At 47.6% G+C, this 19,578-nt stretch overlaps 2 protein-coding genes across 11 annotated transcripts in view; both read left to right on the top strand.

Annotated features, from left to right (window-relative positions):
- Nucleotides 1–19,578, top strand: part of LOC126036746 (electroneutral sodium bicarbonate exchanger 1-like) — a 296,967-nt gene that overhangs the window by 37,163 nt on the left and 240,226 nt on the right. The gene's annotated exons all lie outside the window — the stretch shown is intronic.
- LOC126036750 (electroneutral sodium bicarbonate exchanger 1-like) lies at nt 1,753–17,953 on the top strand. The gene is made up of 11 exons (XM_049796786.1): nt 1,753–1,764; nt 11,639–11,800; nt 12,530–12,643; nt 12,982–13,143; nt 13,756–14,007; nt 14,832–14,900; nt 15,444–15,617; nt 15,717–15,854; nt 16,333–16,436; nt 16,958–17,062; nt 17,333–17,953. Exons 3-10 carry the CDS (start codon nt 12,578–12,580, stop codon nt 17,043–17,045), a joined length of 1,053 nt encoding a protein of 350 aa, XP_049652743.1. The 5' UTR covers nt 1,753–1,764; nt 11,639–11,800; nt 12,530–12,577; the 3' UTR covers nt 17,046–17,062; nt 17,333–17,953.

A 19,578-nucleotide genomic window follows, 5' to 3' on the forward strand; every position in this document is an offset into this window, starting at 1 on the left:
AAAACAGTGGGGCATTCATAAATTTTTATATATGCCGAACTCCCCAAAGGCCCTTTTGGGAAGGGACTTGTTGGAACCATTGGGAGCAAAAATTGTATTCAAGAAGGGAGAAATTACTCTGGAGGTAAAAGATCAGCAAAATATTCAAATATTGAGCCTAACCTTAACCAGTCTCCCCCTAGAAGGAATCATTAATGAGGACATCTTAAAGCAAGTGTACCCGGGGGTATGGGCTACCGATGCACCTGGAAGAGCGAAAAGTGCTCCACCTGTTGAAGTTAGGATCAAGGAAGGCCAAAAGCTGGTAAGAATTAAACAATATCCCCTAAAGAAGAAAGACAGAGAAGGAATCCGGCCGGTGATAGAAAAATTTTTGCAGTTGGGACTATTAAAAGAGTGTGAGTCTGAATTCAATCCCCCTATATTACCTGTTCGGAAGCCCGATGGGTCATATTGGGTGGTCCAAGACTTATGGGCGGTGAATAAGATAACTGAAGATCTTTACCCGGTAGCGGCGACCCATAGACCCTGTTAACCGTACTAACACCTGAATTGACTTGGTTTAGTGTTTTAGATTTGAAGGATGCTTTCGTTTGCCTCCCTCTCCATGAAGCCAGGCAAAACTTACTCACATTTGAATGGGAAAAGCCCAAGAGCGGTCGAAAGACCCAGCTCACTTGGACGGCCTTGCCACAAGGATTTAAGAATAGGCCTACCGTTTTTGGCAATCGGTTTGCGAAAGACTTGGAATCCTGGGAAACCCCGTCTGAGGAGGGGAAGCTGTTGCAGTATGTGGATGATATCCCGATCGCCACCAAAACAGAGAAAGATTGTACGACGTGGGCGGCGAGTCTGTTGAATTTCCTGGGACTTCAGGGGTACCGGGTATCCAAGCAAAAGGCACAGGTAATGCAAGGCAAAGTGAATTATTTGGGCTATGAAATTAGTGCGGGACAAAGACCTTTGGGACAGGCCTGTAAAGAGGCAATATGTCAAACTGGGAGACCTCAGACAGTAGAAGAGTTATGGACTTTTCTGGGAATGACAGGGTGGTGCCGATTGTGGATCTATAATTACGGATTGCTTGTTAAACCACTGTATGCGTTGACAGCCACTAAGCAGAAACACCTTGAGTGGAATAAGGAGACCGAACGAGCCTTTGAGCTACCGAAAAAGGCTTTGATGTCGGCCCTGGCCTTAGGACTCCCAGATGCGAGTAAGCTGTTTCTTCTTTACTCCCATGAGAAGCAGGGCATTGCTCTGGGAATATTAGCACAAAACCTGGGCCCGTATCGATGGGCAGTTGCCTACCTCTCTAAGCAGTTAGGCACGACTGCAAAAGGTTGGCCTGGATGCCTGCGGGCGGTTGCGGCTGTGATACTAAATACACAGGAAGCCCGAAAGTTTACTCTGGGCCAGAAGATGACTGTTCTGGTGTCTCACGCAGTATCAGCAGTACCGGAAGCAAAAGGCGGACACTGGCTCTCTCCACAAAGATTCCTGAGATATCAAGCTATATTGGTAGCGCGGGATGACGTGGAGATTGTAGTCGCTAACATTGTCAACCCAGCTTCTTTTCTCAGCAGGAACACAGGAGAACCGGTACATCGTGACCGTTTGGAAACCATCGAAGCAACGTACGCCAGTTGCCCAGACGTGAAAGACAGCCCCATGGAAAACGGGGAAACTCGCTTCACAGACGGAAGCAGTTACGTCCTAAACAGTAATCGACATGCGGGATAAGCCGTCACTGCCAGCCAAGAGGTAACAGAATCGGGGGCTTTGCCCGGGAACACCTCCGCACAGAAGGCAGAAATAATTGCTCTAACCCGCGCCCTGGAATTGGCCCAGGGCAAAGTTGTGAACATTTATACAGACTCAAAATATGCCTTTGGAGTTGTACACGCACGTGGAGCAATTTGGAAGGAGAGAGGACTAGTGAGTTCTCAAGGGAAAAATATCAAACACGCAGAAGAAATTCTGAAGTTACTGGAAGCTGTCCAGCTCCCTAAGAAAGTAGCAGTTATGCATATTAAGGCACACCAGAAAGCGAGCTCAGATTTGGAAAAAGGGAACGAGCTGGCGGACAGAGAGGCAAAACAAGTGGCCAAAACACAGGTAAAAACAGAAGGGGCCTTAATTCCTGATAGGTGGATTTCCCTAGAAGGTAAGCCAGAATACACTAAGGAAGATCAAAAGCTCATTACAGGTTTAGAAGGGTCATATAATGAAGAGGGGTGGGCTCATACCCCACAGGGAAAGCTAATCGTTCCCTCTTGCTTATTACGGCATTTGATAGGGGAGGAACATAGGAAAAGACATTGGGGAACAGAAGCCCTGTATAATCATCTGATAGGAGAAATTGTGGCTAGGAATTTATACGCCACGGTGAGGCAGTGTGATCGCACAACAGTGTGATCTTTGCCTCCAGACTAATCCTAAGAGCACCTCCAAGCTGGAAATGGGCCAGACTGGAAAAGGCAATGGGCCTGGACAACAATGGCAAATTGCTAATGTTTATTCATTACTAAAACACACCCACTTGTGATTTGCAGCTATGCGTGTTCCGTAGCTTTCTCATGGGAACTTCTTCAAAAGTTACTTATGAAGTTATGCCAAGGTCACACTGTCCCTGTTTTTCTCCTGATATCAGCAAAGCCAGCTATTTTCGGCCAAGGCCTAGTCTTGCTGCTCAAACTGACATTCTTTCACACAGAACTCTGCTCGCACAGCTCTTCTATAGACCCATGTCCTTTTTCATGAAGCCAATTTCCAACAATTCCCCCTTTTTCTTTTTGTGCGAGTAGAGCTTGGTGTGTCAGCTTTGAGACTCCTTTTATCATGCACCCATACGGAATTCTAACTATTACACAGATTAATATCAATATACCCAACCATCATAAGGCTTCCTTAATCAATGACATTACCCATAGTGTTATCCCGCCGAATATTGATTGTAACACTCCATCAAACCAACTAGTTTCTTGCTGGATCTTTGTGTATGTTTCTTCAGCCAATCTATTTGTTTGTATATAGATTGAGGTAAAATTTTAACACCTGCTGTATTGCCCTTTGCAAAGATCTGTGAACACAATTAATTAAACACAGTAAAAACAACATTATACCTAATAAAATACATAAGCACACAAAAAGAGGTTTGATTAATAGCTTTAGCTAGTGACACCCAAACATTCTTACTGTCCCATGGTGTTAACCGATATGGATCAATCACCGGTGTCACTGTCATGCTGCTTACTACAGTCAGTGTGTTCCATATCAATCTCAGCATAAGGTTTCAAATTTATGGGTAAATCAGGAACGTATCTGCCAGACATGGATGATGTGATTTTTTTTGTCCAATTGCTGTCAAGGCTTGCCGTCCCGGTGCACTTAGTTGTCTTGTAGAAGTTAAGCTATCGCTGCCCCTCAATAAATCCAGCAGCGGCTGTAAGTCTGTATTTGTAATACCACAACAAGGTTGAATCCACTGTAGGTCTCCGTTTAAATCTTTCTCCCTCTTTTTGTTTTTGAGCAATCCAGGCTTGCTTAATAACTTGGGATGCCATTTTCCTTAATAAGCTGAACAAGGTAAAACTGTTACAATAGCTAAAATCACAGTAACTACAATAATGCCCATAATTCTTTGAGCCAACCCGTTACCCCTAATGACCCAGACCATGAGGAAAATGAACCATCTATACATTCTTGTGCCATCTTGCTCCACGAACTCAGCCCAGCAATCGGTAGGTGCCAGCTTTCCGTGGGCGTCCCCACAGAGGCAACGATGGCCTCACCGTACACCAGCCCGATGCTCTTCGGAAAATCCCAGTATTTATACATTTGCAGAGGAACGGGTTTTAGCACACGTGGCCAGCGGGTGCCAAAAGTCCGCCTCGGTTGCAATCTATGACGCATGCGCTCGCTGGCCAGGCGCGCTGCACGAGTCATAGCCATCTTGTCTATTGGTTCATGGGCTTTACGATACAGTTGCGATGCACAGAGAATCTTGACCTGTTATGTTAGCCAAGGTGACCTATACATTAGTTTTTGGCTGAGGTAGTATTCATATTGCCACATCATCTATGATGCTCCAGATGATGATGGTCATGCAAATCGAACAGGAGTCCATCGTGGGCCTGTATCTGTGGAAACACAATCAACCTCGTTCCCAGGTTATTAATGGAAATAGACCTTACCCCTAATTTTGGCTTTAACTAACTTTTACCCCACACTGTCTTCCCGTAATCACACTATGTTTAATCAAATTATGCTTTACACACTTTTTACCTAAAGCAGGTTCTATATAGAATAAGGCACGCTGTTCTGAAAACCTCTCTGAAGGACTCCGTGTCCACTAGTAATACTCTATTAGTTAGAATCTGTCAGATCAGTGGCTCCAGCACCCGCCGGTGCCGTGCCAGTCGCCATTGGAACAATTCCGGGTCCAGCATCAGTGCGAAGCCATGGCTTGTCCCACTTAGCCAGGATCTCCCAGTAAGTTTTACTTCTGCTGATCTGCACCATTTCCTGGATTCTGGGTCCTTAGACATTACCATGATTCCTGTACTTTGTTGCGTCCTTTCTGCCTGTAAAAGAACATGATGCACTACCATTGGTGGGTCTTTGTGATCACCTGTCAATCTAAGATAATTTAGCACAAATAAGGCTTTGGCCAATCGTTCCTCTGGGAGTAAGCCCTGGGTTCCCCCCTTTTGTTTTTGCAGCATGTTCTTTTAGGGTTTGGTTGGCCCATTTGACAATAGCCTGTCCTGTGGGAAGATGTGGAATACCGGTACCGTGGTGAATTCCCCACAAATTACAAAATCGAGCAAATCGTGTAGAACCATAGGCTGGGCCGTTGTCCATCTTAATTTCTTGAGGCACACCCAGTACTGCAAAAGAAGCGTGAAGATGTCATTCAATATGTAAGGCCTTTTCTCCAGTTCGTGCCGTGGCCCACATGGCAGCAGGATAGGTATCAATACACACATGCACAGAACGCTTTGCACCAAACCACATGACATGGGTGAAATCCATTTGCCACAACTGCAATGGCAAAAGACCTCGTCGGTTAACCCCACAGCCCAAGCCGAGCCCTTCCTTTTGACAATCAGGGCATGCTTTAATGATACCTTGGGCATCAGTAAGTGGTAAGTCAAATTGCTTTGCTAACATCCTAGCGGGTTGGTGCAAGAACGCATGCGATTGCCGTGCTTTGTTGAAAACGATTCCCTGGAGGAGGCTCCCGTGGCGCTGCAACCAATTGGTCAGCTCTGTCATTTCCCGTTTCTCATCTGCACAGTGTTCTCATACCCAAGAGTTCTACCAGAGGGGTCATATTGCCATTAGTGATACCGCAAAGATTCCGCACCCACTGGATATCTCCCACAAGCTTCTGGACATCATGTAACATTGAAATTTCTCATGTTATTTGAACCTTCTGAGGTTTAACATTGCTAGCATTTATGTGCCACCCCAAATACTTCCAAGGTGCTGCCTTTTGCACCTTTTCAGGAGTGATTATTACTCCGCGATGGCTTAAGATGTCCTGCAATTGAGTTAAAATCTCATCCTGTGGCAAGTTACTGAGGTAACTGCTTTCTTACAGGCTCTGATGCCCAGGCCACATACACCTGACGCATCGTGGGGGAATTGCGCGTTCATTGCGGTAACACGACCCAATGGTATCTCTTATAGGGTTCTGCCTTGTTAATCGATGGTACCGAAAAGGCGAACCGTTCAGCGCCATCTGGGTGCAATCTTTTAGATTTATAATTAACAAATCCCATTCTTCTGGAAGCATAACTGGAGATGGCAAACCTGGCTGCAGGGCTCCCATACTGTGCATCACCACATTCACAGCTCTGAGATCATGTAACAGTCTCCGCTTCCCACTTTTCTTGGGAATGGTAAATATTGATGTATTCCATGGACTAGTAGAAGGAACAACTTGTCCCGCTCTCAACTGGTCCTCAACTAACCCTTGTATTTTTAGTAGCCTTTCAGAATTTAGCAGCTACTGATCAATCCAAACAGGTTCATCTGTTTTCCAGTTAATTTTCAGAATCGGCTACCCCTCAGTGACCGCTCCTAAAAAGGATGCGTCACTAACATTGCCTTCATTTGGCTCAATAAATCATGGCCTACGAGGCCAAACAATTCAGTTGGGGTAGTCATGACATACGGACACGTCGTAATGTGTTCACCATCGGGGAACACAAATGTAATCGGTAGCTGACTTACTAAGGTGGCTTGTGTGCCCCCTATCCCTGCAATACCAAAGTTTGGATTGATCGATGGCCATGATGGAGGCCAAATGCATTGTGAAATAATCATAACATCAGCACCTGTATTGATTGTCATATGTTTCTTGACAACAACTCCATCGGGCCCTTCCAATTGCACTACCTTTTCTGGTTTACCTCTTGTTGTGTCCATGGCAAAGTATACCTGCGGTTTCCCTGTGGAGCCGAATCCACCATCTCCACGTTGTACTTCACCTGGGTTCGGAACACACGACCTGAATGGAACTAATTGTGCTATTCTGGTACCTTTAGGAATAGAAACAGGAGGGATTAAAACATGAATCATAATTTTCACAGTCCCACAATAATCTGCATCAATAAGCCCTGGGAGCACCAGAATTCCTTCTAGAGCTGTTGAAGATTGCCCCATTAAAAATGCACTAAGTCCAAACCCCAATGGTCCCTTTATGTTGACTGCGGTTTCCACATCCACTCTGGAGCTTCCTGCGGTGGCGGATCTGGTGGTTGCGAGGCTGCCAGAGGGCTGGCAGCTCAAGCCCCTTGCATTCGTGTCGCCGCGCGAGGGGCCTTCGCAGTCGGTGTAAAGTTTCCCTTCTTCCTGTATTCTTGGTGGTATGGTTATCTTTCTTACACTTGTTGCAGCACTTACTGTTAACAGTACCTGTACATTTGCTCCTAATGTGTCCACGTTTGCCACAGTTAGAACACTTGACCAAGGGTGTCTTACTGGCCTTGTGTTTCTTTGTAGCTCCTTGGAGAGCTGTGGCAGCATAGGCTACTTTCTGTGAGTCCACTGATCGATCCGTGTATTCTATCATATCAACGATGTCTGCATTTTTCGGCAAATTACACAATGCTTTGCGTGTCTTTTCAGTAGCATTTTCAAAAGCGAGTATTTTGAACATGTTTTCTTTCATGCCCTCGTTCATGTCAGGGTGGTCATAAATTGTATTCTCCTGTTTCACCTGGGTAAAAGCATGGCTGTACATATTGTCTGGTACGGTAAGAAAAGCTTGATACGCCAAGATCTGTGATAGATGATGAACCTCAGTGACACATTGTAACTGAGCGTTCCCTGATGCGAAGGGTCCAGTACCCATCGGCATCTGCGTGGTTACTCCCCATAGGGGATCTGTTTGTTGTCGTGATGTTGCTTGTTCCCTATCACAGAGCTTCTCCCACTGCCAGAAAAACACTAACATTCGGGCGGGTGTCAAAATCAACTGTGCTAGCTGTTTAATATCTTGAGGTATCAGCGTATCAGCAGAAAAAATGAATTGCAGTATTTGGTGAGTTAACGCAGATTTGATTCCGTACTGACTCACAGCATTCCTTAATTTCTCAATGACCTTCCAGTCAAACACCTCCCATTTTTTCTGTCCATTTGATGCAATAACTGGGAATGCTTAGAGCATAGTCCCTTCTATAATGGCATCTGTTATTACACCCCTCCAATGTCTCTGCCTTTCTTCTGCAGCGGCTATTACAGGCGGCTCCGCGTCTGTCACGGGTGCGGTTGGTTTCCCCGTCTCTTTTCCCCATTTCCTTTAACAATTCTAACATTGTCTCTTTTTGTTCTATTATTAGAGTAGCCAAGTCCTTGTTTGCATTATTTGAATCAGGGTGTATGCTAGGTATAATTTGTTCATGTTGAACGGTGGTATCTGAGGGCTGGTTTTTCGTAGGCAGATTTTTACTCACTCCCTGATTCTGTAGGGTTTCCTTTAATCGTACGGTTAGGGAGGCTTGGGAACTGTCGGATGGCTGATTAATATCGGCAGTCCCAGGGAGTGGAGCAGAAGTCAAGGGCACGAGAGTAGGCGAACAAGCTCCAAAAAGTCTCTCTCGCTGCATTATGTTTTTCTCCCCGCTTTTCCCTTTCGCTTGCGGTTGGAGAGAGAGAGCAGCAAAAGCAGACGCAGACGCTTTACGATCTGCTTTCATTTCTTACAGAGTTGTCTTAATCAATTTCCATAAAGTTACAAGATCTTTAACTTCTTTAGACCCGTCACTAATTTCATCCCATAGGGAGGTTCCGATAGCATTCCAGGTACTAAGCTCAGAAGCTGTACCCACACTAATTGAAAGGTTTCTGTCCTTGCTTCATTAGTTTTTTAGCTGATTTATCATCGTCAGTTACCATATCCCATAATACGTCTCCTAATCTACGCCATTCACTCTCCTTAAATAATAAATCCGGATTCTTAAAGCATCCCTTAACGCGACCCAGCGCGACTAACCCCGAAATTTGCTTAATGCAGTTTACTCCCCGCTTTTCTAAAAAGCACTGTAATAATTTTAGGGCTACCTCTTGATCCATTGCCGGCCGGCTTCTTGATACTCCTGGGTGCTACCTTGATTAAGGCACCTCGGTTAAAAAGTCTTTGCAGCCTTTTTCCAGTAGCCCTCACTGACGGCGAACCCCTTTTGGACGGTCCAGGCACGAGAGTTAACACACCAACCAAGACGATCAGCGTTCGGTTAATCTTTTGCCCCCCGGTCGCTGCTACCGGTGCTTCTCAGTGTCCGTCGCTCCAATTATTCCCCTTTCTTCGGTCCCCGTTCGGGCGCCATTTGTTGGAGCGGCGGAGGAATGCACATAAGTCGACCCAATATGAGTGATAGAAGTGATTCAACTTTATTTGCACGGATAGCTCATATTTATACAGTTTGCGATAATTATGCCTACTAGTCCTAATATGATTGGTACATTGCTAATGTTTATTCATTACTAAAACACACCCACTTGTGGTTGGCAGCTACGCGTGTTCAGTAACTTTCTCATGAGAACTTCTTCAAAAGTTACTTGTGAAGTTATGCCAAGGTCACACCGTCCCTGTCTTTCTCCTGATAACAGCGAGACCAGCTGTTGTTTTTCTCCCAATATCAGTAAAGCCAGCTATTTTCAGCCAAGGCCTAGTCTTGTTGCTCAAACTGACATTCTTTCACACAGAACTCTGCTCTGTGTGAACTTTTCCACAGGCCCATGTCCTTTTTCAGCAAGCCACTTCCCAACAAAAGGTATTCCTAGAAAAAGTTTCCCGTTTATAAAGCAGGAGTTTGTTGGGGCTGAATTACAGTTCCTTTGTAACTGAATTGGGTCAATATTCCGAAAAAGGGGAATATGTTTATTTTTGAAACAGGTCAATACTGCATGTGTTGTGCTGGCAAGGAGGAGGCTTCTTAAATGTAGAACTTGTTAAATTTAAAAGCACACCTCCACTCTCCATAGTATTGCTTCTATGTTAATTCAGGGTTAAGATATTCATTCACTTCAGTTTCTGTGAATCTGTTAGGGCAGCGTGCTCTAAGGTGATGGGAGGGAGCAGGGGGAAGAAGGGGAGGAGGAAAAGCAAAATATCTAGAACCTACTCTTCCATGACTCCTGCAAACTGTAATGTTATTTTTTTTTTCCCAAGCCTGAAAACTGTACTTGGCGGTGGGATTGTGGCTATCTTGTTAATATTCTTCCTTCCTTTCTTGTTTTGGCCTCTCCAGGAAGCGATTCGAGTAATCCTCGGAAATCTTGATGATTTACATCCATTTTCTACAGACCACTATCTTTCTGTGTACCCTTTCTTTCCTACTTGTAAAAGAAAAGGTCCAATGACTTGTATCTGTTGGGCATTGCTTAATTTGACATTCCTGCCTAGTAGTGCGCAGATCTTTAGCTGGAGTACGACTCCTCTGAGCTTCGCAGTTTTACATTAGCTGAAGATCCTCCTCAGTTGTTGCCTTCACCAGAGAACTGATGTATGTAAAAAGAATGTTTTGCAGTGTTTTCAGATGGCCACCCCTGCGTTCCAAATCAGATTTAGCCAGAGAAAACGAACGTGCATATATAAAGTCCCAGGAAGCCCACGTAATGCGATTGCAAGGAAAGCTAGTGCGTTGTTTCAAAAGGTTAATAAAATGTAAAGCGCAGCAGCGTTGGCCCTCTAGTAGAGAAGACCGCAGTAGTTTTCTTGTAAGGTACATTAGGATTAAGTATTGTAGTTGCTGTAGTGTAAAGGGTTACGGAGAAGTTACTCTCCTGAGGCTGTTGTTGCAGAGAAAAGTAAGTTAGTGGAAGGAGAAGCCTTTTCAGTCCTAAGGTGCGTCAGTTTGTGAATCGGATCAGGCCCTTCGGCATCATCTCCTCCCGTGATTCCGAGTGCCCAGGAGTAATGAACACCCGCGTGTTTCCGCCTCCAAGGCATCCCCTTCCAGTCTCGGCAGACTGCGTTATTGCCACCCCTGGTCCTAGCAGGCAAGAACGAGATCATCCTCTTTCTCTGTCAGAAGCTGGTAGGTATGAGAGCAGCTTATTCCTGTTGCTGCCAGGAAGAGAAAGTAGCCCAGAGCATCGTCAGACAGGAGGCACCCAAACAAAGGAAGCCTCGTTGTTGGTTTGCTTCGCTAAAGCGCAGCCAGTTTTGCCTGCGTGCTTGAGGAGGGTTTGATTCACGAGCTTGTATTTCTGGAACTGGGAAGTCCATCCACCTGCTCAGGCAGCACCGGGCCCAGCGGAGAACTGCAAGCTCAGAGGCCTGGCGTGATGAGTTGTCCTGCAGTCTGTGTGTCGGGCTCCTCGCTGTAGCATACCTCTTAGTTAATCGCCAGCTGTGGGAGTCCTTGAAGCCAAACTCAAACGAACAATTTCATCCCTTAAAGGAACTGACTGTGTCATCTAGGCAAATCTTGGGCTTCATCTCTGGTCCTCAGGATGCAAATGGAGTAAAAGTATTCATGTTATCTGTTTCTTCCTGAGGTCAGAGGCACGTAAGAAGGCTGCTGCCTGGCGTCACCCATTCGTGCATGCATGAGCTCCTAGGTGTGCGAACTGCACCCCCAGGAAGGAACGTCTGTAACTGTGGCGTTTGTCATGTCAATTATCTTTTGTTCTCCCATTTTGAGGAGGACTGTGAAGTGAATGTAATGATGCTAGTCCTGTGAATCCTAGTCCTTTTCAGGTTTAAAAATAATTTTTAAAAGAATTACTTTTTAGTTAGGAAAGCTGATGAGGTTTTCTTCACAGGGTTGGGAGAGCCTGGCATGTTGTTTTTTGCGGGAAGATGTGAGGACTGAAGCCAGATGCAGTTAAGGAAACACAGTGCTATGAATGCAAGCAACTGATGGGAGAGTGTCACCTGGATGAGTGTTTCTTGTAATGTGTTACTAGCGTATGGTGTCTCCTCACATCTCATTTCTCCGCTGTGTAGTTCGATGTGTCACTTGTTCAGCTGCTGCTGCTCATTAAATATAAATCTCCATTGGCAGGAGCAGTTACAGGGTCGTGGATCTTGGACCAAGATCCTCAAAACCCCCTAGCTATGCGAGGTTTCCCTGCCGCACGTGCACTGCCTTTGTGTCCTGACGCTCTGTTTCTCCAGGAATGTCAGTATTTGCGTGGGGAGTTTCAAGGACCTGCCTGTGGACGCGACGGCCCCTACACCCCTGATGTATTCTTCTGGTGCTGCATCCTCTTCTTCGCCACCTTTGCCCTGTCAAGCTTCTTGAAGAAGTTTAAAACCAGCCGCTACTTTCCAACCAGAGTAAGTAGAAGGAGGTGGCCAGTGTCCATCTCCGCACTCGTTTCCCAAAATGGCTTTCCTGGAGCACTAAGCAGTATTTGCCCTACCTTGGTCAAGCTGGGAAACGTTGGCCTTGCAGGCCAAGCTCTCCAAGAGCTTGGATGTCCCACACTCATTTCCATGAGTGCAAAATCATCGTAGCGTTTCCCACCTGCCTCGTGACCTGCCCCAGATTGAAGATTTTTGGGGTTTGATTTTTTTTTTATTTTTTTTCTTCTCCTCAGGTAGTAGGAAGTCAGGTTTCCCAAAGTTTTGGGGGTTGGGGTTTTCGGTTTGGTTTTTTTCCCCTACCTTCTGTGCATTATGTGCTCGAGTGGAAAGTAGATTCGAATGAGGAGCTTCCTTTTGAGGACTAAAGGATGCCTCAGTGCCTTGTTGCCATTGTAGCTGTGAGTGTAGCTGTAGTGGCAGACATGTGTTTTCTTATTTTTAATATTATTATTATTATTTTTAGATTTTGACTTAAACCAACCCTTGTTGGCCTAGTTAAGCTTTTTTTTATTGTCTGACCCCAGATCTCCCAGGGACAAACACAGCAGCAGTATCTAAGCAAGGGATCAGGCTGCATGTGCTCAGAGGGGTGGTGGGATTTGGTTAAGCAGCCTTAATGTTGTGGATGTCTGCAACTCTTGCATCTCACCTTACGGCCCTGTTTGCCATGCCCCTCTCACCTCTGGTTTCTCGCCCCAGGTACGGTCCACAGTGAGCGACTTTGCTGTTTTCCTCACCATCGTCATCATGGTGCTCCTTGACTTTGTGGTTGGGATCCCATTGCCGAAGCTCCAGGTCCCCCATGCGTTCAAGGTAACGGGGTGTTTTGGCACGTGGGGGTGCCACAAGGTGATGCCGGGGCAGGGCAGGGCTGAGTCTGGAGGAGATGCTGGTGGTGTGACCATCTCCTCTTCCACCTCCAAGTGCCTTGCTTCCTCCTAGAAATGAGAAGATGGCCCCAAAACTAGATACCTACAGGGGAAGTATCTAGAGCTGCTTGCAAGGAGGAGACTGGCACTGCTGAAGCCCCCGGGAGAGGGGGACATGAAGCCAGGGCTGGGAGGTGCTCTGACGCAAGGAGGGAGGGGAAAATGAAAGCCAGTGGAGTGCCTGGGTTGGGAGACAATGCTGATGTGTGGGCTTTGTTGCAGCCTACCAGAGACGACCGCGGGTGGTTCATCAACCCCATAGAACCCAACCCTTGGTGGACGGTGTTGGCTGCGCTCGTCCCAGCTCTGCTCTGCACCATCTTGATATTCATGGACCAGCAGATCAGTGCCGTTATTGTGAACAGGAAGGAGCACAAGCTGAAGGTAAGGGCCTGCGAGAGATGACTCCAGCCCCTTCTGGGCTGCAGGTCTGGGGGGAAGCTCTTATTCCCGATGCTTTCTGAAGGCATTGGTTTGGGACAAGGTCAGGCTGCGTGGCAGGATGCTCTCCTGGATTAACGATGATGCAGGGAGCAAGTGACAAGGCAGTTCAGATGAGCAACCTTTTGGAGGAGCAAATTAATCTTGGAGCAATAGAGAAGTGCGTTTTTGTTTTAAAATGGCAGCAGCAGCAGGTGTGGGGAATGAATTGTTTTGATGCGCTGCCAGGGATAACTCAGAGTCACACCTTCCTTGCAAGTGGTACAGTTTTCTTTGTGAGTGGAAAAAATGGTTTGGTGCTTTTGGGTTGTGGCTTGTTGTTTTTTGGAGAAGTATTTAATGCACAAGCTCTGCATATCCATTGTGTCTGAACTCCTGCCAGATTTTCATGCCAGGTGCTTGTGCAAAGCCTGCATACACCCTTGCTTGTTTCCATTTCTTGTTTTGAATTCTGAAGAAGTTGACTTGTGCTCGAGCAGGGTTTGAGTCTGAGTTGCGACGTTATCCTTGCTCTTGTGCTATGGGATGCTCTGTTTCTTGTTTTCCTGCCTGCAGAAAGGATGCGGGTACCACCTGGACCTTTTTGTGGTGGCCGTGATGCTCAGGGTGTGCTCTGTGATGGGGCTGCCCTGGTTTGTGGCTGCGACCGTCCTGTCCATCACCCACGTGAATAGCCTCAAAGTAGAGTCTGACTGCTCAGCTCCAGGAGAACAACCCAAGTTGCTGGGGATACGAGAGCAGAGAGTCACTGGCTTGCTGATCTTTGTGCTCATGGGCTGCTCCGTCTTCCTCACTTCTGTGTTAAAGGTGAGAGGAAAATGCAAACCACCCAACAACCGTGAGCTTGTTCGAGGTTACAGAAAAACAGTCCCTTCTCTGCAGGCCTGAGTAGTTAGTTGTGGAGCGGAGGAGGAGGAGGTGGTCCCAACCCTTGGGGCTTGACCAACGGTGGGAACCAGCCTCGGTTAGGTTTTGCAGCCCTTCAGGCCCCCGTTTGGTGTGCTCGAGGCGAGCAAGCAACGCAACTGCTTGAATTTTTGGGTGTCTTTCAGGCCCACCCATGTTTATGGGTTACAGTTGAGCATATTCAGACGAGCACATCTGCTCTGTTTCAAACAGGCAGCCCTTTAGTGGCTGCAATTTGCTCCCCAAATGCCGCGGAGCAGCCGTTCCCAGGAGCTAAACACACTGAGGTCATCCCTGTGGGCTTCCTTGCACGTTCCTCCCACAAAGTAATCTCGTCTCTAGGCTAAAAGGAGGCCTGTGGCCTTTGCCTGTTGCCCCAAGAATAGGCAGAAGTGTTTCTTCTACCGCCAGAGAATGCGGCATAGGGTAGCACGGGTGAAATTGCCTATTTTCCTCCAACCTTTCTGGAAAATAGGATTATTCTGAGGAGAGATAACTCCCAAGTTCAGCCTAAAGCAGAGCCTTAGCTCACTCGTGCGCACAAAATGGCAAAAAAATGGTTAATATCTGACCCATCTCTAAGCCTGAATGGAAGCTGGAAAGCTTCAAGCAATTTTAGGCAGTGCCTGTGGAAGAGGGTGGTAATACTGAAAATGCAATACAGAAAAATAAACGATTGCATTCTTTCTTTTTTTTTTCTCGCCCCCCCCCCCCCCCCCCCCCAGTTTATACCAATGCCTGTGCTTTATGGCGTCTTTCTCTACATGGGTGTGTCGTCGCTCAGAGGAATTCAGGTACGGACTCTTTTACAGCGTGCAGCATGTCGGCTCCCTGGTATTTTGTCTCTGTAGCAGCAGGGAAAAAAGCAGTGGCATGGGAAAAACTTCTCGCAGAGCAAGCAATGAAACTCTTTTGTGTAAGAAAGAGATTGGTGGAGGCACAGGAGGTATAGAGGGCTGGGAGGACCAGGCAAGTTCAGCGCTCTCTGTTGCAGGGTTTAGGGCAGGTCAGTGTTTGGTTACGTGAAAAGCGGGGGAATTTGGTGCAAAGGGAAGGCAGTTTCTACCACTGGTGGAAATCCTCATGGGGGGATTCAGTGGGCCGAGAAATGCTAATAATGGAATGGCATGGAATAGTTGCCGTTTGGTGGGCAGCTCTCAGGGGCAAGCCGGTTGCTAGATGGAGCGAAGGGAAAATGGGTGCTGCTCCCAGGAGGAACGCGGTGGGATCCAGGATTTCTGACGGCAAGCGAGATGCTGCAAAGTGCCTCCACGTCTCGAGAGGGCCAGAAACTTGCCGCAGTCCCAAGGTGGCAACCTTTCCCTTTTATTTTGCAGTTCTTTGATCGCTTGAAGCTGTTTTGGATGCCAGCGAAGCACCAGCCGGATTTCATCTACCTGCGGCACGTGCCCTTGCGAAAGGTGCATTTCTTCACGGCGATCCAGCTGACCTGCCTCGTCCTGCTCTGGACCATCAAGGTGTCCCGTGCCGCCATCATCTTTCCCATGATGGTAAGAGCTGCCACCGCTCAGCAGCGGGGTGTTTGCAGCGTTGGAGTGAGAGGTGGCATCGTCTCTGAGCTCACCGCATCTTCCCTCTTATTCATGAAGGTTTTGGCTCTCGTATTTGTCCGGAAAGCGATGGATTTCTGCTTCTCAAAGCGAGAGCTCAGCTTTCTGGATGACCTTATGCCAGAAAGGAAGAAGAAGTTGGACGATGCCAGAAATGAAGCTGGAGAAGAAGAAGAGGTAAGGCTTGCTGTGTCCTCGGGGCTGGACATCTCCGTGTGTCTGTGAGATTGCCTGTTTCTCTTACAGCTTGTCTGGAAATGTTGGGGGAAGATCAGCACTCAATCGAAATAGATCCCAATAGCCTGTAACTTTTGTAACCTTTGTTTCCTCAAGTAGCAGTGAGCTGAACGCTTGAATACAGGTGTAATTTTTAAAACGAGTCGTTTTTCACAAAGGTCATTATCATTATGATGATTATTATTAGATGCTGCTGCGGCTGCTGCTGCTGGCAAGACTTGCTCATAATCGTGTTTTGAACACACAGTCCCCCTGCCCCGAAATCTTTGGAGTGAACGGTTTCTCCCCTGCTGCACTAATACCTATAGCTGCCAAGGGGCAGAAGCGGAGGGCAGACTGCTAAGTTTGTGCTGGGCATTCAGCTTATCTCCACTTTGATCAAAGACAGAGAACGTGATTTGTCCCTTTTTTACATCAGGAGTCCAGGAGGGCCATGGAAGCTGCTGCTGCTGCTGCAAGTTCAGTTCAGCTGAACGTGGGGAAGACCAGTGACGTGGATATCCCAAAGCAAAGCAGTGACAGGTAAAGCTCCACCAAGCGCCAGGAACCCCGGCAAGATTAGCTTGAAGGTGTTTGGCAGAGTTTTCTCCACTTGCTTCTTTGTGGGGCATCCCACAGAAACCAGCAGGCAGCTTGGTGGGAAAATCAAATTTGGGGGCAGGGCTGCAGGAAGTGATTGCAAGGCTCTGACCGCAAGCAGAGTGGCTGCAGCACTCGCATTTGACCCCCAAACCTTGCCTCATCAGTGCTTTTACGGTAGCTGGAGATCCTCATACTTAACACATGAGGAGTTGCAGGCATGATCTGTACCAGCAGTGGCTTAGGAACCCGGACCGGGGCTAAGCCCCAGCAAGAGCCTTTGCACAGAGCTGTTGCTCTGCAGCTCCCGGGCTTGCCTCCCAAAACTCCTCATCCAGCAAAACCTCCCACACTTATGCAGAGCTTTGATTCTCGGGGCTCCGCTGTTCCTCTTGCTGATGCTAATGCCCTTGGTGGCATCAGTTCCCATAATCACGGATTGCTATGTAAAATATTTATTGCAGGACTTATCCTTCTGAGATTGTTATCCTGGATGAAATGTCACAAATGACCGTATGGAAGGCTCTCACTTTGAAGACAGAAACCCTTTGAATCCAGGGAGGAAAAAGGTAAAGGATTACACGTGAACGTGACCGTGCTCCTCAGCAAGCGACGGCGCACACCTACGCTTTTCCCACGCTTTGGCCGGCAAGGCTGAGCAAACGGCCTGTCCCTGGGAACAGGCAGGGAGGTCTGTGGCACGCAAACCAGCTCCTCTCTGCTGGGGTGGTCCCCCGAACAGGGCTGAATCAGCAGCAGCTGGCAGGTCTTCCACTGATGATGCTCTCCCTCTTTTTCTCTTCCCTTCGCCTTTCCCCACTCCCGCTTTTCACGTTTAGGAATCTTGACTTTGAAGGAGAGGAGTGAGAGCGTGACTCGGGGATGTGCCAACGCAGACAGAGGGAGAAGGCACTTTGTTTCAGTTGGAGGATTCCCATTAAAGCCATGCAGATGTTTTCAGTTATCCTTGGTGTGCTTCAGGCATTCAGTATCTCTAGACCAGCAAGCTGAGGGGAACGTCACAGTCAAGGGGAGTTTGGTGGTGTTCAGTCTGTGTGCGTACGTGCGTGTGGGGGTGTGGGTTTGTAGTGGTAGAGGGACTGCTACAGCTTTATCATTCAGTGCTGCTCTTTTAATACCTAATTCCTCCTCTTTTTTTTTCTCTTTTTTTCAAATGTAAACTGGGAATGTCCAAAATAATTTTCTGTTATATTTGATGCATTCTCCACTTTCTTCTTGATCACGACTGGGTTTTTGGTCTGGTTTGGAGTTCTGGCTTTAATTCACTCTTATGTCTCTTACTGATACAAGAGGGATGCCCTCTGCAGCAGGGCAGCATAGAGAGCGTCCGAGCAGTTGGCCTAAGGTGAAAGAAAAGCATTTGCTCCCTGCGCTCCAGTTTTACCTTTCTTGGTTGGTTTGGCAAGTATCACAATAATGTGTGATGAACTGACCGTAAACCCCATTCACCGTCTCCCTGTGCCACTGGGGGGGGGGGGGGGGGGGGGGGTAGGGAATCTGGGAGTGAAGTTGTGCCTGGGAAGAAGGGAGGGGTGGAGGGAAGGTGCTCTGAGATTTGGTTGTATTTCTCATTACCCTGCTCTGGTTGATTTGTAATAAATTGAGTTAATTTTCCTCAAGCGGAGTCTCTTTTGCCAGTGACGGTAATTGGTGAGTGATCTCTCCTGTCCTTATCTCGACCCACAAGCTCTTTGTTATATTTTCTCTCCCCTGTCCAGCTGAGGAGGGGGAGTGATAGAACAGCTTTGGTGGGCACCTGGCATCTAGCCAGGGTCAACCCACCACAGGGGGAAATGATGTACTTAAGAAATGATGTACTTAAGGCACACTAAAAAGGCCACAAAGCTCTTGTGAAACAAGATCCCCTTTGTATGATCAACGCATGCCTTGCTAACAACTGTGCCCCTGGAGAAGAACTAAAAGACTGAGAAGAAGGGAACATCCTACCCCAGGAGGCGCCAAAAAGTTGAATAATTGCTAATAGGCATGAAGTCAGAAACATCTTCGCAAACTGGAGGAAAGGTAAAGAAAGGTGGCAGGGGGAGATCATGACCACCAACTCAATTCCACACCAAAAAGACTTACCCCCCCACTCTCCTTGAGCATGCGCTGTAGAAGAAAAGAACATTGGACCTTTAATTCCAAGCAGGGGAACTTCAACCTGATAGAAACTGTGCGAGATAAGCGACTCCCAGCAATAGTTTTGGGAAGAAGTTTGGAAATCGAATATGTATAACTGAACTGTATAAATTGCTTGCCCCTTTAGGCATGAGGGGTGCTAGCGTTGCGGATTACCACCTAGCCCCCATCTTTTCGTAAACATGAACTGGAATAAAATACCTCTGCTCTGTGTTTATATTGGCATTTTGCACGCCGGGTAAACGACCCCACTTTTGGGACAACAGTGGGGCAGGCAAAGCACCGCATCCCGCAGGCCGAGGGGCTCAGGCACCCACGCCGCTGCCGGAGGACTGCCGGCAAGAGGTTTGGCATCTGGCGAGGGGCTGCTGGGCCAGGGTGCCCAGGCACCCACCCCACTCCCCCAGCCGCAGCCACGAGTGCTCTCAGTGCTGGGGCAGAGGCCGTAGCAGCTGCCTGTGCCCAAGCCTGTCCCGAGCGGAGGGAAGACTTTGCTGGCGAGGAGCAATCCAGTGAAGGCATTGCTGAAATTGCTGGGCTTGAAGTTGCTGCCGGGCCAGGAGGGGGCCGAGGGGTCCTTGTGCAGCACGTCCTGCTCCAGGGGCAGCAGCTCTCAGGCCAGCAGCAGTCTGCTGGGGGGGACGCTCAGCAGGGACTCGGGGATGGGGACCCATGATACCGAAAAGCTGGTCGAAGAAACTCTCTAAGAGTTTTAGAAAGTAGGCATTCTTTATTGCAGCGCTGGATGCACGGGGGATAGTTCCACCTAGCATGCGTGCCACAGCTTCAGCACAAACAGGTTCTATGGCGTAACTAATTACATATTAATCAGATTACTATACATAGACATAAAAATTACTGTAACTGAGTATCATAGGACTGCCTACATCTGATCGCACGCAACGGTTCTTCATTTGAGTCGAAG

The sequence above is a fragment of the Accipiter gentilis genome, unplaced genomic scaffold (genome assembly GCF_929443795.1).
Source record: "Accipiter gentilis unplaced genomic scaffold, bAccGen1.1, whole genome shotgun sequence".
NCBI lineage: Eukaryota > Metazoa > Chordata > Aves > Accipitriformes > Accipitridae > Astur > Astur gentilis.

Excerpts from the sequence above, each read along its gene's own strand:
- LOC126036750 (XM_049796786.1), top strand. The coding sequence starts at position 12,578 with ATGGTGCTCCTTGACTTTGTGGTTGGGATCCCATTGCCGAAGCTCCAG. Across the intron at positions 15,618-15,716 it reads CCATCATCTTTCCCATGATG|GTTTTGGCTCTCGTATTTGT; the intron begins GTAAGAGCTGCC and ends TTATTCATGAAG. Across the intron at positions 15,855-16,332 it reads AAGCTGGAGAAGAAGAAGAG|GAGTCCAGGAGGGCCATGGA; the intron begins GTAAGGCTTGCT and ends TTTTTACATCAG.